Below are 15,867 nucleotides of genomic sequence, written 5' to 3'. Positions count from 1 at the left end.
ACCATCTTTCCGTCATCACGGCTGACTCCTAGAAATATGTTTGTGTCTACAATGGTCAACTTTAATAATATAATCTCCTTCTCATATCTGAGAAATATGCTGAACAGACATATTTGGATGATTTCAGTGTTCTCTAGGATGAGTGTGGTCATGATCACTGGCATAAAATGGCATCTGGTTTATAGAACCTGGCAAACAGAGGTCACACTGAGGTGGTGCCACAAATCCTCCCACTGTGGCAGCGAGTTTTCATATTTCAAAATGTAATTTAGTATTTTTATTTTCTGATTTCATATCCTGTTAATAACCATCCCCATCCCCTCAGATTGAAAACGTATCAACCCTCAGGGGGTCCCCGCTCCCCTGTTGGGAACCACTGCTATAAAGCACAGTATACTATGTGAGAATGTGCACACTACACTATTTTGGATGTAATATTTGAAGCCGTTCTATATCAAATCGACTTTACAGTTTAATACGAAGGAAACGACAGAAGGACTGCAACAAAGACTGTCACTAAAAATAAATAAAAAACACTGACAATGTCAAAAACATTTTCCAAGGGTTTGTCACTGATTTGTTTTTGTGAGTTGTTGTTGGAGCTGTTTCACCTCCCACATGTTTTCTTTCCAGCTGTGAGTAGCTGCTTGAGAGTCTATCCAAAACAGTCAGACATTAAATCGAGTTTAGTGTCCATGCTGGCATTCATAAATGAAATGTGTCACGTTTCAGTGAATTTGTACTTAGTTTGGTTTAAATAGTGAAACGATATAACCCTCATTAGAAAAATAATATGAAAACGACTGGCTTCGTACAGGCTCGCACAGAAAGAAAAGAGTTCATCGAATGCAGCACAACAGTGCAGCTCAGTGTATTTGAAGCATGATTAAAGGCAAGACATTACAACGTTTGGAAAATCAAACAGCACATTAGGTACCCTCAAAGCAACATGATCATGACAGAAGAAAACACATTCCAGATCAAATTATGTTTCGCTCCGGTAATAAAGAAAACTATTTTCAGCTAAATATACAACATAAATTCATGCTGTTTGTCTCAGCAGACTGGATTCACGAGCAACGCCGTTAGTAATTGGTTGTAACATCGTAAACGACTTGCAGTATTGCTCTGATAATTACATAATGAAAGAAAATAAAAGTATCAGATTTTGCACAGAGGTGTTTTTGCAGGTGTTTTTAGCCAAATTACACCACCAAGACATCTAAATTCCCTCATTATTTTTCCTTTTTAAATCAGTTTCCCCTGTTTCCACATGATTATCTGATGCATTCAAGGGAACTATAGCTCATCACCACTCGGCTTCCCCAACAGCTTTAGAGAACACATAGTCCCTGCCTCCGTAGCACATCACTCCATCCTTCAAATGAAACTTCCAGCGGTTCTTACTGCGGTGAATCTGCAACAGAGAGAACATTTTATACAACATTAAGAGCCAGTGATCAGCTCATGATGAGAGGCAAACAATGACCGACAGACTCAAAATGTTCTCACTTTGTCATACTGGCAAACAATTACGTTGTCAGTGTCAAAGAGATCTGGGATGTCCTGCTCAATCACATCATCACCCGAGTTCAAAGGATCCTGATTGATAGAAGTGTGTCGTTAAAAACGTGGATCAAAGACATGCTGCAAAACATGACTGATAAATGTCATTTACACTCAGATCAGATGGAGCTTTCCAGACACAGAGGTTTCAGCGGCATGACAAAATGTATGTCCAACTCGCTCTTACCTCGTCCTCTACGTTGGCGAGTTCATCTACTCCGTCGCTGTCGCTGCTGGAGGAGATGCTGTTGCCGTCACTGCTTCCGTCTCCTCCCTGCAGGGCTTTTATGGCCTCTGCGTTGATTATACCCAGGAAGTCGTTGTCTTCCAGGGAAACGGCCTCTTCCTCTTCCATGTCAGAGTTGCCCGCAGGACCATCCAGCTGAACGATGTCCGACAGCTCGCTGTAGTTGTAGTCCAGGTCCAGCTTAGCAGGAATTGTGAGAAGAAATGCAACAGTTATGCCATGATCGTATTCATTGAATATGGAGTATGCGATGGTAAAATGTCTTCTTTAAATTGACCGCCTGAATTGGCTTCAGCTGAAAGCACAGCAGCCGGTTTTACAGCATTTAGGCATTAGAGATCTTGGGGACTTAGTAATCAAAAAACTCTAATGTGAGAAAGTGTGTTAACATGAATGCAGACTTCATCATGAATGGAAACAGTTATTTCAGACAAATTTAATTACCTGACTTTAGACTTTTCGCGTGGGTCCAAAAATGCTGGATCCTACACTTCCCACAAAGTGTTTTTCATTAGACCCTCTCTACCTGGTAAACTTCCAAGTCTTTTAAATTCCGCACATTTTATAACACTGGTTAAATGCCCCTTTAAGGAATAGTAGAACATTTTGTTATATAGTTTGGCACAGAAACAAAACAAAAAAAACTAAAGCTAAATGGCTGCAGCGACATATTTAGAGTTCAGATATGAAAGTCTCAGCTTAAAGCGAATAAATCGATTTCACCAAAACTATTGAAAACTATTCATTCAACAATGGACATCTGCACCTCAACATCTAGCCTTTTCTGTTCAGGGTCTTTGCTTAAGGACAGGATATTATTTACCCCAAGAACAGCCTCAGACTGGTTGTCAGTCTTAGCAGGCGCCAGATTCCGGGCCATTTCTGCCTTCTCTCTCTCCTCCTCAATCACTTCCTTCAGGATGTCATCGATGTCTCTGGTCTTTAACTGTCCCGTCTGTGTCAAAGCCTCCTCGGTGCTGATCTGGAAGTCTAATAACTGACTGCAGGGTGAGACGCTCATACTGAGGTTCAGCGGTTCGGGTTGTGGACTCGGCTCATTTTCTTCCAGCATGACCTCTGGCTCTGGAGCGTGGGCCCCCTGAGGCTGCGAGGTCTCAGCAGGAGGAACTAGCGGCTGCTGGGGGAGGCTGCTCTCCTGACCGGGGGGGAAATCGGTCTTTGGATGTGGCGGCTGCTTGTCAGAAGTAGCTGGGACAGAGGGTGGCTCCGCCTCCTGAGGAGGACGGGAGGTATTTGGCGGGGCTGCAGCCGACTGAGGGGCAGGAGCTTCTCTCCGCTCACTGACCTTCTGTGTGAGTCGGGATACAGGTGGCTGGCCCGCTGGGGCCTGAGTGACTAAAACAGGAACATTGACCTTGTAAAGTTGACCTCAGGGAGACAAAAGAGGAAGAGGGACATGTTAATTCAAACTATTGGTGCACGCTGCAAACTAAAACAAAATCTAGGCCAAGCTAAACAAGTCATTGTGTACCAGAAGCTGTTTGTAGAGTGACTCCAGCTGGTATCTGCACAGGGTAAGATAACCCAGCAGGTAGAGAGAAAGTAGGAAGCATCTCTGAATTGTTCTGCAATGAAGGAAAATATAACCCACCATATCAAACAGTAATGATTGCAAAATGTTGAGCTTATCAATTAAACATTGTCTGACAGAGTTTGGCCTCATTAATGCACTCATAACCCTGCGGTCATCAGGTCTGTCTCACCGGTATCATTGCAAGTGTCAGACAAATTCAGTGAATGTTACTAATAATAGCAATTACGAATTATACTATGACAGCAATCTAACTGAATATGTGTGGCTTGAATTACCCATTTTAAAAACACACAATGCATTTTCAAAAGTAATTTTTAGGGCTCACAAATTCAGATAGAAACTTGTGTCTAAATACATTTATTCAAGCTGATCAAACTCACAAAATTTGTGAAAATCTGATCTAAAAGTTAAAGTAAAGAAAAATCACTACGCTAAAAATGTGATTGGTTAAGATTAAAACTTGAACATCCAGGCTACCAAGAATAACATTTTAATAAAACAGTTTGTCATATCAATGCATTGATATAGTTTAGCTTTTTTTAAATCAGGAGAGGATAAAGTAAAGCCCAAGACGTCTACATTTTGAGTCTGAAATTTACAAATTTATCCCGAATGCAACTAAATCTGAACTTTAAACAATAACTTAAAGTCAAGTTCTTTAAATTTTACCAGTGCTGATTTAATTAAGCGATAAGAAGTTCAGTTGCCTTCAAGATGGAAAGTATTATGTGCCCCTTATGTAAAGAGCCATACGAGGTTAGGGAGAAGATGTACTATAAGTCTCGATGACACTTGCCTTCATGGGGAAACTGTGGATATTCTGACTTGCAGGGATCACAATTGAGGCTGAGAGCAAAAAAAATAAATTTAGAGCAGAGCAGGTGATCAAACAAAAATCAACCAAGCATGGAGCAGTTAATTTCAAGCAGAGCTGCATCACCTGTGAGTTCTTGATTGGTCCGACTGTAGTTGGCAGGGAGCTGCAGTACAAAGTTGGATGAGTTGATATTATTTTTCCGGAAGTCTTCCATTGCTTTTGACTGCATCATCTTTGACTCCCAAAGCTGCACAGCAAGAAGACACAGCAGTCGGTCTTCCTGGTGTGGTGTATACTTCCTCACTAGATGGGTCTAACTTTGCTGTAACCGACGCCTTGAGTCAAGATGTGCACTATATCCATTTTATTTAAAAGATGAAGCAGGGCTGTGTGACTCACATGTCTTAAATCGTCCAGGACGCGGTCTTCAAGCCCTTCATCCAAGAAGATCTCCCTCATACTCTCAATCACATCATCAATTATGGACAAGTAGAGTTTGGCCTGCAGTTGTTTACAGACACTGAACGTCAGAAGCTGTTGAGCTGCTTGTGAGCATGTATGATTTTATAAGCAACATGCCAAACACCATTCAAATATCGGCCTATGACTGTTGGAAACTGCAGACTCATATTTAGCATTAACTCAGGTCACTCTTCATTTTGGGTTACATGTCAGTATCCTACAGTAGTATTTTTTAAGCTAAAATGTCATTTTCAGAATAGATTAAAGATGTGCCCAATACTGTTCATTTAAGTCAATTTAATCAAACAGAAATTCAAGTTAAAATGTAAGTGTAAGGCTTCTTAAGGTGACAAAACCATTGTTCATCTTGATATTAAGAGTTGTCAATATAGAATGCCATGTGACCCAACTGATCGACTTTTTTTTAATGACATTTGTCTTGACAACATGATTGATTAAACTGCACGGAGCTATTCCAAATAAATACCTCGAGGCTCAGAGTAAATATAACATATTTGAATAGAAAGGGTGCGTTCAGGAGCACATTTATTAGGCTAGTTTACGCACAACCCGTTGCAGGCTAACTCACAGCGCAAGCCGTGTATCTTGTTTAGTTAGCAAAACAAGCTAAAAGCAGCTTCGCTTACCACCGGGCCTGTGTTGGTCAGCATGATTCAAGGCAGGAATCACTGCCGTCCGGTGACAATGGACTTTGGGAACATAATACCACGGATGTATTGAGCGGAAATACCTACACCTAAAGGTGGTGAAGTCAGGTTGTTTTGCACCGAATTCACGGAAAGTGGACACACAGGTGATAGTAATCAAGCTGCACAGAGGGATGTGATTGGAGCTGAGCGCTTCATGTTTGTTTGGATGCATTCTCTCAGAAAGTAGAAATAATAGTCTTTTTTTTCTGTATAATGCCTAACTTAAAATACATTTGGAGTGAACATGTAATTTAATTGCTGCTAAAGCAAGTGCGTTTTTGCATTGTGCATCTCATTTATTTTACCATCAAAACAATTATGGGACTCCTTTTGCATATACATGGCGTTAACCAAACTTTTGATGGCGTTGGTCACATTTCAATAAGGTGATGGTGAGAATTTCTCCTGCAGCTTGAGAGGCATCATGTCCGAGCTGGATGCCACCTGTTCAAGGATAGATAGTGTCCCTGCAGGCCACCTCACACCCACCCACAACTGTGATCTCCAATACATCCTCATGTTGAATATGGCTTCAGTACCTTAGTAGTGGCTCAAACAACTCTGTCCAACACAGCTCTAGTTTTCTGGTTACTTTCAACAGAAAGGTAACACTGATGCACATTTTCCTCAGTGTCTGATCCCAAGAATGCACAATGCCAGGAGTTAAAAATATTTCACCCTTTACAAAACACTTTATTTTGAAGTCGGTGTTAAATATACATCTGTAGCAGCAGCAGCAGCAGGGACTGTGATCCCTGCTTCCTCAGAGCATCTGTTTGGTAATGCTGGCACTCTTTCAACACTGTAGGTTGACTCCTGTGATGAGGATGAGAGAGCTGTGGTTTAAAATCAGCATCATGAGAGTATCCACCTCTGTGAGGACTGTAGCCAATGACACCAACAGGCCCAAAAGCCACTCTGGACTCAGATAGATGCTCTTCATTCCTATATATATATATATATATATATATATATATATATATATATATATATATATATATATATAACTAATGTTCAATAATGTCTGTTTTACTAGTCCACACTTACTTCATAGATAGACAATTTTAGGTAATTGAAAAATAATTAATGTAATGGATGTAACCATGGTGAATTTACTGTGACAAACACTGCCCCCTATCGGGATCAACAGAACTAACTAATCTAAAACCTGTTCTAGTTTCTGATCATTTTTTAGTTGGGAAATACAAAAAAATCAATCAAGTGCAACTATTATCATTTTCGATAAAACTTTGCACTCACTTTTAGGGTTAACAATCTATATTTGTGTGTGTTTAAGTGAAACGTCCTAAAGTATAAACACACAACGACCATGAAAACTAATAGACATACAATTAATAACAAGGAACAAGCTAGTGAAGAGCAGGGCCTCAAAGGGCCCAGGCTGAGGCTTCGTTAAATAGAGTCTCATCACCCCAAAACTAATTGGTTTTTATTCAACTCGTAAGAACTATCACAGTTAATCAAATAAAACAAATAACCCAGCATGCAGCACCAGCTCAAAAATAGTTTCCTAGCAGCAGCAGCAGCCTGTCATTACTCACTGCTGGATGTCGCTCAACAAAACTGAGATGATGGATAACACGGAGTTCAGTTGTGCTGCTTTGACACTCATCAAGATGTTTGTTTTGCCCCTTTGTTAATAACTAATACATGTTATTGTGGCGTTTCACGCATTTGTAGTTCTGCAGTAGCCCTTCATGTAACACGGCATACACGTCTGTGAAGAAATACCATGAGACACACAGCTTTAATTCAATTTTTACTCTTGACGTACATAATATCCAGCTCAAGCCAGGTACCTTATACATGAAAGTCATCACTGAAGGCCTTGTTGTTCACTATGAAGCTTCACCAGTCTTTTTTTTTTCTTTTTTTTCTTCTAAATCCAACCTATTCACAACCCAGAGGCAGAAAAATCACATAATAAAGATTTGCTTTTTTGTTTAAATAAAATTACAGTCCTCCAGAACACAACCTTAGTATACAGTCAAAGGTCAATTTGAGGTAAGCAACACAAGTAATGAGTTGTATTCCATGTGAAATAAAGAAGAAATATTAATTTCTCACTTTACGTAATAATAATAATAATAATAATAATAATAATAATAATAATAATAATAATAGTACCCTATGTTGCACATCGGACCTGACGAGTTTGAGCATAGCTGCTACTACTCTTCAACTTTTTGAAGAAACTAGTCCCGTTGGGTTAGTTTCTAACTGACACTACCGTCTCATTTTGTAAAAGCACATTTGGCCAAACCTTCAAATATGACATTATTTTGTAGCCTTTTGGGCCAAAGACGTGAGAAAAATGATATAATTATCGGTTTCTCTCACGTTGCTTTGAACCTTTGATCAGAGTGTCTCACTGCTGAGAATGGCTGCTAATTGGCTTTGAGCCGGAGTCACTTTAACCATAATTGTTTTGATTAGGGACACTTCAGACAAATGCTGATGGGGCGCAGCATGAAGTGACCCAACCTTTGAATCAATGTATTTTTGTTCAACTATAATCGCATCACTCAAGTCATTTCCACATTGTTTTGTGACGTTTAATGATACAAAGGGTTACCTACATGGGGGCTGCAAAACATTGCCATGCCACTGCCACATAGAACTTAGTACAAATGTTGAGGATTTAAATTAAAGTTTGGATGTATGTTAACTTTAAACGTTGCCGGGCAACAAAAGGGCCTGACCCTAAACATCTGCTGATAATATTTATGTTTTTCTCAAACTCTGTGAATATTGCTCATTACTTAAGCTGTTTATCTCATGCAGCCCGTTCGGCGTACATTTATTAAGGCTGCGAGTCATTCTGGAGGGCAGTGCAGATGATGCAAATGCAAGCTTATATACAGTACTCATATAAACTGTAGGCGCACAGTTAATAAATCTATTAAATGTAAAGTGCTAGGCAAAAGGACCACATTTTTTTTGTTATTAGGTCTAGACTAATTCAGTCTTCGGTTAAAGGGTACAAAATCGGTTAACCTCCATGAGAAATGCTAACAGGCTATGAGTAATTACATGAATTTGATACCAGATATAAGCAGAAAGTCCCTCATCACCCTCGTTTTTGTTCATTTCTTTTCACCGTTAAGAAGATTTTGGCAAATGTCTCGGACCAAAGGGAGAGCGTCCTCGTCGGAGCCTCTTTGATAATCACTGTGTCATGCAGCCCGATTGCTTCTCTGACTCCGTTTCAATCCATTTCTTTTCCACCTCCACCTAAAAAACAAAAAACACAAAATGAGGTTAACTGCGCTATGTTTTCTCACGTATTGACCCGAGACATTATCACACCGGTGGGCCTCCTTACCTGACAATGATAGCGCGTCCAACTGGTTACATGTTTCTGCGGCTGGATGTCGTTGGCAGTGCCCAGTGACTTCACCCTGGTCTGTGACACCACTGCGCCCATAATTTCACATTCCATGGTGACAAAAGGGTACCAGTCACTTGGGATCTCCTGGTCAGATCCCAGCTCCAGCTTGCAGGAAAAAGAATGGGGATGATCCACTGCTGCGTAGGAGAAAAACAAAAGGTCACTTGTAGTTAAAGAGAGTCACACCACTGAGCAGCAAACATACAGATAAGCACAAGAAGCCGAGGCGTTACCCGTATTCTTCGCGGGCAGCCTGTCGATCCTCCACACGACGGCTGAATATACATTCTCATACTTCACAGTGCCGATGGTCACCTGCATGACGGGCTGCGAGTCTGGAGCGCCGACGGCGCCCAAGCAGGCGTTTCTGTTCATGCGGGCCTTCAGCGACCTCTGCCGCAGCAAGGCCACCGTCTGCGTCACTTTGACCCAGTCGCCAGGCACCGGCACGCGGATCACCACATTCTCACACAGCGGGTACGTGTCAGACACCCTCGCTGTGGAAAGGAAGGTGGCCGACATGTTAAGAAAGGCCTGGAGCTCCACATAGGCACCTTGGACCGTGACGACAGCTTTGATCGAGAAGGGGATATCCGTGCAGCCCAAAATCGCCGTCTTGTAGCGCATCAGCTCCACCCTGCAGGCCTCGGGAGGCGAGAACTTCACCAGCCGGGTCCTCTGAAACGCTGTCTCGTTCACAGATTTGTGAAAATGGCAGTCTGCGATCTCCATCCAGAGTTCACCGTCCTCCTCGGACCCGTAGCTGGAGTCGCAGCGCATCAGCCCGAGGTCGTTGAGGGCGAGAAAACAATCCCCGAGTCCGTTCAGGAAAGCCAGACAGTGAATCTGGGTGAGGGCTGTCCGCTCCACGACTTCTCCGAACTTGTCCAGCTGTACCCAGATATGATCGGTGATCTGCAGGGACAGCTCCTGCTCCTCGTAGTGCCGCCTCTGCTGGTGGTGCAAACACAATTTGAAGATCTCCTCCTCCATGGAGACGACCAGGTCCTCCAAGTCGCCGTGCACCGTGGAGCCGAACTTGAGCAGCTCTTCTGCCTCCGCCTCGTGACTGACCTCCAGCTTTGGGTGGTAGCGCTTCTTCTCCGTGTACGAGAAGTGTTCCACCTTCACCGAGAGGACTTTGCGGGGCTCGCCGTAGCTCTCCAGTTTAAGGTCAGACAGCCTGCACTGGGGGAGGAGCTGTATCTCCTTGTACGGCTTCTCCAGCCCTTTCTCGTAGTACATCTGCAGCACGCCTCCCGACAGCAAGCGCAGGTAGATCGGCCCCCACTGTCGCGAGGACATGCGGTTCTTTTTCTCAGGAATCCTGAGCAAGACGGACCAGCCGTCTCTCTTCTGGCTACGGAACAGACCCCGGGGAACAAACTGAGACGCGCTCTCGCTCAGCACCTCGCTTTTGCAACTCAGCCGCCTCTCCCCATCTTTTCCCGTCTCCGTCTCCGTCTCCTGGTCCGATTCTGCTCGCAGGCCGTCCAGTTTGTGGCAAACGTAGGAGAAGGAGGCGCTCTGGAGGTGGTCGCGTGGAGGCTCACTGCCGTCTTTGGTCCGAATAAAGAAACGCGGTAGGCTGTTGTCCGCTTCTGAGGAGTCTGAGGAGGAGCTGTCCACATCCGCGCTGTGTCTAGATCCATCCCAGAAGGGGTTATAGTGTCCTGAGCTCCCTTGGAAAGAAGGGAACGGGCTTGGGCCCTCTGAGGTTTGATGCGGGCCCTCTGGTGCCGGCGAGGGCACAGAGGGGGTCGACGTGCTGGACAAACTCCGGAAGAAGTCGTTCTTTTCGTACGTGGTGGAGTGGAACGGGGACGCGCTGTTAGGAACCCCGCTCACAGGAGTGCAAAAAGGCGTGTTACACGGTACACAGGAGCCTCCGCTAAGACTGGAGTGGCTTTGAGGGGATTCCAGAGAACTATTGAAGCTCCAGGAAGTGTCTCTGATTGGAGGAAGGACTAATTTCAGGCCGTTGGGACGCGGTACCGATGCTTTGAGAAGCCCCGGGGACTGTAGGGGCTTTTGAGGTGACGGGAGCGGCGTGCTGTCATCTTCAAATGTGACCCAGTTGGAGTGGTTTGTGGAACACATGGCTGGAGAGGGCTGATGGCCAGTTTCAAGTCAACAATTCCTCCTTTGTTGGGTCAACTGCCCCCCTGAGGCCTTCTCGTCTGCAAGAAAACAAATGGGTACCATTAGAAAATGCTAAATAAATGTCTTGAAAGATATTTTTCAAAGGCTGAGTGAGAGCTCCTGGGAATATAAATGAAAGATATTTCCTTAAGGTACTCCATTAAACCGTAATGAGAGAGTGACCGTGAAAACCTGGAACGTGTTTACATAATTATGTTAGCGCCACAATTAACTGAGGCTCGTTCGATGTTAACGCTGAGGCAAGCACTCTGCCATGCAGTGTCAAGCTGCAGCAGATTCTCTCTCAGTGACAGCGCGGATTACAGCTTCTCTTGTTTCTTTTGCATGTGTGAGAAGTTCGACTAAATGCCAGCTAATATATTTCTCCCTTTCCATCATTTGGATCATTTTCGCAAGCACGACAGATACAGCACCGTGGCTTTTATTCTCTACTGTGTTACTACTTTTGTTATCGCGATACATGGGTGATAAAACAGCGCTGTGATTCTTTAAGATACTTTGAGATATGCACGAAACATCTATTCTTCTATTTAAACTTTGGAAAACTGAAGTCTGAAGGAAAACGCTCTGGGAAACTTTCAAAACTAAATGTACTCAACAGGTGAACATCTTTTGTATCCATACATTCTGACTAGTTTGACACCGGGTTTCTGGAAGCATTGTGGTACATAAAGGTGAAGTGTTTTTAGAAGCTCCCTCTGGAGCCGAGGAGGAAAGGCTCAGAGAGAAAAAAGGAAATATTCCTGTTTTCAAAAGGGAAAAAGTTCTGGTGTTCAAAGGTTTGGTATTGGAAATTGGTGAGCTAAAATGTTATATTTCAGACGTACCGTGGCTTTGAAAATGAGCATAGTCTAAATATTTCATTGCAAGCCTGCTCTAAAATGCGTGTGAGAAAAGTTAGCCTTGGCGGCAGAGATCCCGCCTCATTAACCAGCATGAAGTGAACCGTGAGAAGCAGGTATGAGATGTGGCACAGCAGCCGGTGCTGTGCGACGCGTCAGAGAGGAACGACGAGTGGGGATATTGCTAAACAACAATGGCATTCAGGCTAATTGGCCAAAGGGGCGGAGAGTGAACACGCTGTAATATTTACACTATTCTTCGGTCAGTCCACCACAGAGCGTCTTTTGATGTGCTGGCAGCTCTGCTCTCACAAACACCAGGCTCACAGGCCACAGAGAAGAAGCCACTTTCAAGCCTCATCTAATCCCCCCCCCCAATAAACATAATAAAATATATAATTGAAGGCAGAGAGCTTTCACAGCAATGACTTTGCATGAGGGAGACATCCAGCAGCACGTTCCTCCAGCTATAGATAAAGAAGGACGCGGGGGGTTGTGGTTCAGGGTGGTGCATTGACGAGTCTTCAGTCAGACACTGGAGAACATCTTTCTAATGAGGGGATGTTCGCAGTGGCACACAGACACTCAATGGATTCATCCCGCCTCTGCGACTCATTGAATCCCTCCGCTTTGGTTCAAAGGAGTCGGGCACTGAGGAGATTGAGCGCTCCGCGGGGGGTTACCGACAGTCTCTCAGACGCATTCCCAGCCCGCCGTCTCCTCCAGCAGGCAGTACAGCAGCGAGACGCTGCTAAATCTACAGAGGACCAGAAATTACATTCCACACATTCCTCGGGGACAAGCAGCTCTGCACACAGGAAATACCAGCCTGCTCTGGCCGTGTGAACTGACAACAAATATTATCTTAATGTCATTTTTAGTAAATTTCCCCCCCAAAAAAATGAGCCGGATATTTATAAATTCTGGGTCTTTCTGGTTGTTTATCACTGTCAAACATAAGAAGGCGATGGGCCTATTACAGTAGGTACTTTGTAAACATATAAAACCAATTACTTTTACAAGTTTAACATTATTTCTTTTTATTGTTAATATCATGTTGAGACTTGGGGGAGGTGAAGACATCTCACACACCTCTAACTTAATGCAAAGACAAGAATATTCATGTCTCTCTTACGAACACTGATCCCATGCATTAGGCCCATCTCAGGTTTATTACTATACTTACAGAAACGACTACCCTCCTTTACCTGGGGTAGGCAAAATAATGTGCACACCTCACGGACTATAACTTAAAAGGTCTGCAGTCACTTAATTATAATTGTCGGGTCCGAATTTGTAGCCAAATAGATGCATTCATCGGCTTTAAAAGAGGCCAGTCAGCTCTTTGACGTGGATGCTTATTCTCCAGACAGATCCATTTACAGGTGCAACTGTTCAAACTGCTAAAAATGTGACAACTTATCACAAACACGCAGAAATTTCCCTCCACAAAGAGGAACAGCAACCACAAGCTGATGCTACCCAACGGGGATATGAGAAAACATATTCTGGGTATTCAACCTAATATGTATAATATCTTAACTGAAGCCATTGCAAAGATCATTTCACTCTAGGTTAAAGTCCATCATGAGGCGTTTTTGTTATTTGGCCTTTTACTGTATTTCCTGACTCCTGTGACAGAAAGGACAAATCCCTTGATGACAGGAAGCAGGAACAGACGGCTGACAAATGATGATTCGGAGGAAACTATTGTGGTTTAAGAATAAAACTGCTGAGTAAAGAAAACCCATTTGAACTTTAACTTAGCAGACAGATGCTTCCTGGTTAAGTGAGACACGGTGCTGTGGGACACTCGAGATACATCCTGTGTATTCACACGATAGTGGGTGGCTTTCCTTGGGAAAAGTATATAAATAAACTAAACGAGACGCCGTCTCTTTTTCATTTGACGGGAGAGTACTACTGTTGTGACCACGGTGATTATGTGACTGTGTAATCTAGTGCAGAGCTGAAAATGTGATGACCCGTTTGCAGTGGCAACACTGGCGCTGTCTGCAAACTGAGCTCTGTTCTCCCGTCAAAGCAAAAGCAGGAGAGGACGTTTGGCTGCTTGCTTTTGTTTCCTCACGCCTTAAAACAAACAGAATAAATCAATGCTGTGTTAGTCATATTATATACAAACATTCCAGGGGATTTATTTTTCCCAGGTTCAGAAAAGCATTACTGTTTGTGTCAGCTGATGCACTCAAAATAACAAGCTTCCACTATTTCACTGTATGTAGTTTATTCTAGCAGGAGTGATTCATTTTGATCTCAGACACTTCCTGATAACTAATAATAAAACTAAAAGGAAAATGTGCATTTCCTTCATATTTTAGAGCACACTAAAAGCAAGACTATTGTCACCTTTGAAAGAAGTGATAGCAAGAGTCTTTCCTACGCAATAAAATACACTATTACTTCATTCAAGGGGTTTTTGCTGCTGCAGCTTTACTTTACATGGCCTGGCAGCTTTTTGGTTGTTAAATGTTAGCACACTTTAGCTAATCACTTGTGGCAACAGTGGCTTAAGTTTACAAAGTCTCACTTAAGAGAGCAAACCATCGCATTGTTTCCTAATACTATATAGCACGTTAAAATGTCCCGCGAAGAGCAAACAGTGTGTGTTTGCGATGAATGTCCTCAACAAAACAAACAATCATGTCGTTGAAACATTGTTGCGGAGCATTCTTGCAGCGTGGGGTCAGTAAATACCAGACAAACCCACGAGTCGCCGGTGGAAACGACTTTTTTTTGTTGTTGTTTTTGTCACCCATAACAACTCGGGCTGGAGAAAGAAAACAGTAGCAGCGTGTTGTCATCCACCACAACACACAGGGAGAGAGAGAGAGAGCCAGGCCCGTGTCCCGGGACAGAGAGGCCCACTTCTGGGATCACTTCTGCGCCTTTGTGCTCATGCGAAGTCTGCGTAAAGTTGTCACTCACTCTGCTCTGTGGAGCCAAACACACGCCATTCAGCCCCGAGCTTACGACTGACAACACAGTCAACAATGACGAAGAGTATAGACCCCCAAAAACGGGTTAAAGTCGTTCCTGACAGACATGAACTATCTCGGCTCTCTCGAAAAACAAGAACTGAGCGCGACCAGAAGAGAGAGAGAGAGAGAGAGAGATACTCACACGTTCACAGTGGTGTTCACTCATTCAGGTCATGACTTCTGTTTCATGGACGCGTCTGTACTCTTGATGTCGGCCGGTTTTCCTCAAAATGGCAGAGTGTAAATCCTGGGAGTTTGAACAGCGCAGCGCTTCCCCTCCCCGAGTTCACACTGACTGTCCTGCAGCGGGACACTTTAGGGAAAGAGCAGCGCAGTGATGCGTTCACAGGCTGTGGGAAATGTCGAAATCAGGAGATGGGCGCGCATTTGCACACAGCAAGTAGCGAGTGAACTGTTCCGCTTAAGTGGTAATTAAGATAACAGGCCTACTGGTTTGGTATGTAAAAACTGGACATTTACCCATAAACATTACATGTAAATCAAATAATATGAATGCAGTAAGGAAGCCAATGGATAACATCTAATTACAACGTTGGCCTGATGGCAGTGTTGCAATTTTACAGACTCAGCAAAGGATGGATTTGAATTAAAGTGTGAATCACAGTAGCAACAAGAGGCTTTACAATAAAATGTGTTCATGAGGAATAAAAGAGGTTGTGCAGGAACCATCTGTTGGTCCATTCATTTTGTTGACTTACGCTATTTGTAAGAAAATACTTTAAACTCTGTCCTGTTATCATTTTGCCTACATTTAGAAGTATTTATTTCAACTTGCCACTTTTCCACTACTACAGCCTCTGTGCTTCTTGAATGGCAAAAATGCAAAATACCACATTTTTATCCCCGTCATCACTATAGGCCAAAAGCTCTTTAATGCACAAATAAGTGGTGGTTATTACTACTTTGACCTCTGAAGTAGTGTTCCAAGAGTTCATGAAAGCATCATGAACTCAACTACAATGACACAACATGGTTTTCCTTCCAAAGAAAGTGACGGCATCAAACGGTAATATTTCAGTCCTCACATGTCTAGTTCAGTGGTGCTGCCTCATTTCCCAGTGGTTAGGGTGTGT

The 15,867-nt window shown here is 43.3% G+C and overlaps 2 protein-coding genes across 3 annotated transcripts; both read right to left on the bottom strand.

Annotated features, from left to right (window-relative positions):
• Positions 1-1,309: 1,309 nt before the first annotated feature.
• On the bottom strand, positions 1,310-5,318 carry gtf2a1l (general transcription factor IIA, 1-like; the record flags this gene model as incomplete). Its single annotated transcript, XM_079169430.1, has 9 exons — positions 1,310-1,417; positions 1,513-1,602; positions 1,754-1,993; positions 2,637-3,202; positions 3,306-3,399; positions 4,165-4,214; positions 4,309-4,432; positions 4,585-4,686; positions 5,295-5,318. The coding sequence occupies 9 exons, from the start codon at positions 5,316-5,318 to the stop codon at positions 1,310-1,312; spliced, it is 1,398 nt and encodes a 465-aa protein (XP_079025556.1).
• Positions 5,319-7,046: 1,728 nt separating this feature from the next.
• On the bottom strand, positions 7,047-15,055 carry ston1 (stonin 1). 2 transcript variants are annotated; one of them, XM_079169428.1, is made up of 4 exons: positions 14,916-15,055; positions 9,003-10,949; positions 8,704-8,906; positions 7,047-8,612 (listed from the first exon to the last, which is right to left on the bottom strand). In XM_079169428.1, the coding sequence occupies exons 2-4, from the start codon at positions 10,867-10,869 to the stop codon at positions 8,547-8,549; spliced, it is 2,136 nt and encodes a 711-aa protein (XP_079025554.1). In that variant the 5' UTR covers positions 10,870-10,949; positions 14,916-15,055; the 3' UTR covers positions 7,047-8,546. The 2 variants fall into 2 exon arrangements, with proteins under 2 accessions (XP_079025554.1, XP_079025555.1); XM_079169429.1 differs by having other exon boundaries at positions 8,704-8,903.
• Positions 15,056-15,867: the final 812 nt, after the last annotated feature.

This window comes from Pholis gunnellus (assembly GCF_910591455.1).
Source record: "Pholis gunnellus genome assembly, chromosome: 11".
Classification (NCBI taxonomy): Eukaryota; Metazoa; Chordata; class Actinopteri; order Perciformes; family Pholidae; genus Pholis; species Pholis gunnellus.
This window is presented reverse-complemented; position numbering and strand designations above follow the sequence as displayed.

Bases quoted from the DNA above. Each gene is read 5' to 3' on its own strand.
- ston1 (XM_079169428.1), bottom strand. From the start codon at position 10,869: ATGTGTTCCACAAACCACTCCAACTGGGTCACATTTGAAGATGACAGC. The intron at 8,907-9,002 runs GTAACGCCTCGG...TCTCCTACGCAG, and splicing joins GCTGCCCGCGAAGAATACGG to CAGTGGATCATCCCCATTCT. The intron at 8,613-8,703 runs GTAAGGAGGCCC...TTTGTTTTTTAG, and splicing joins GGACGCGCTATCATTGTCAG to GTGGAGGTGGAAAAGAAATG.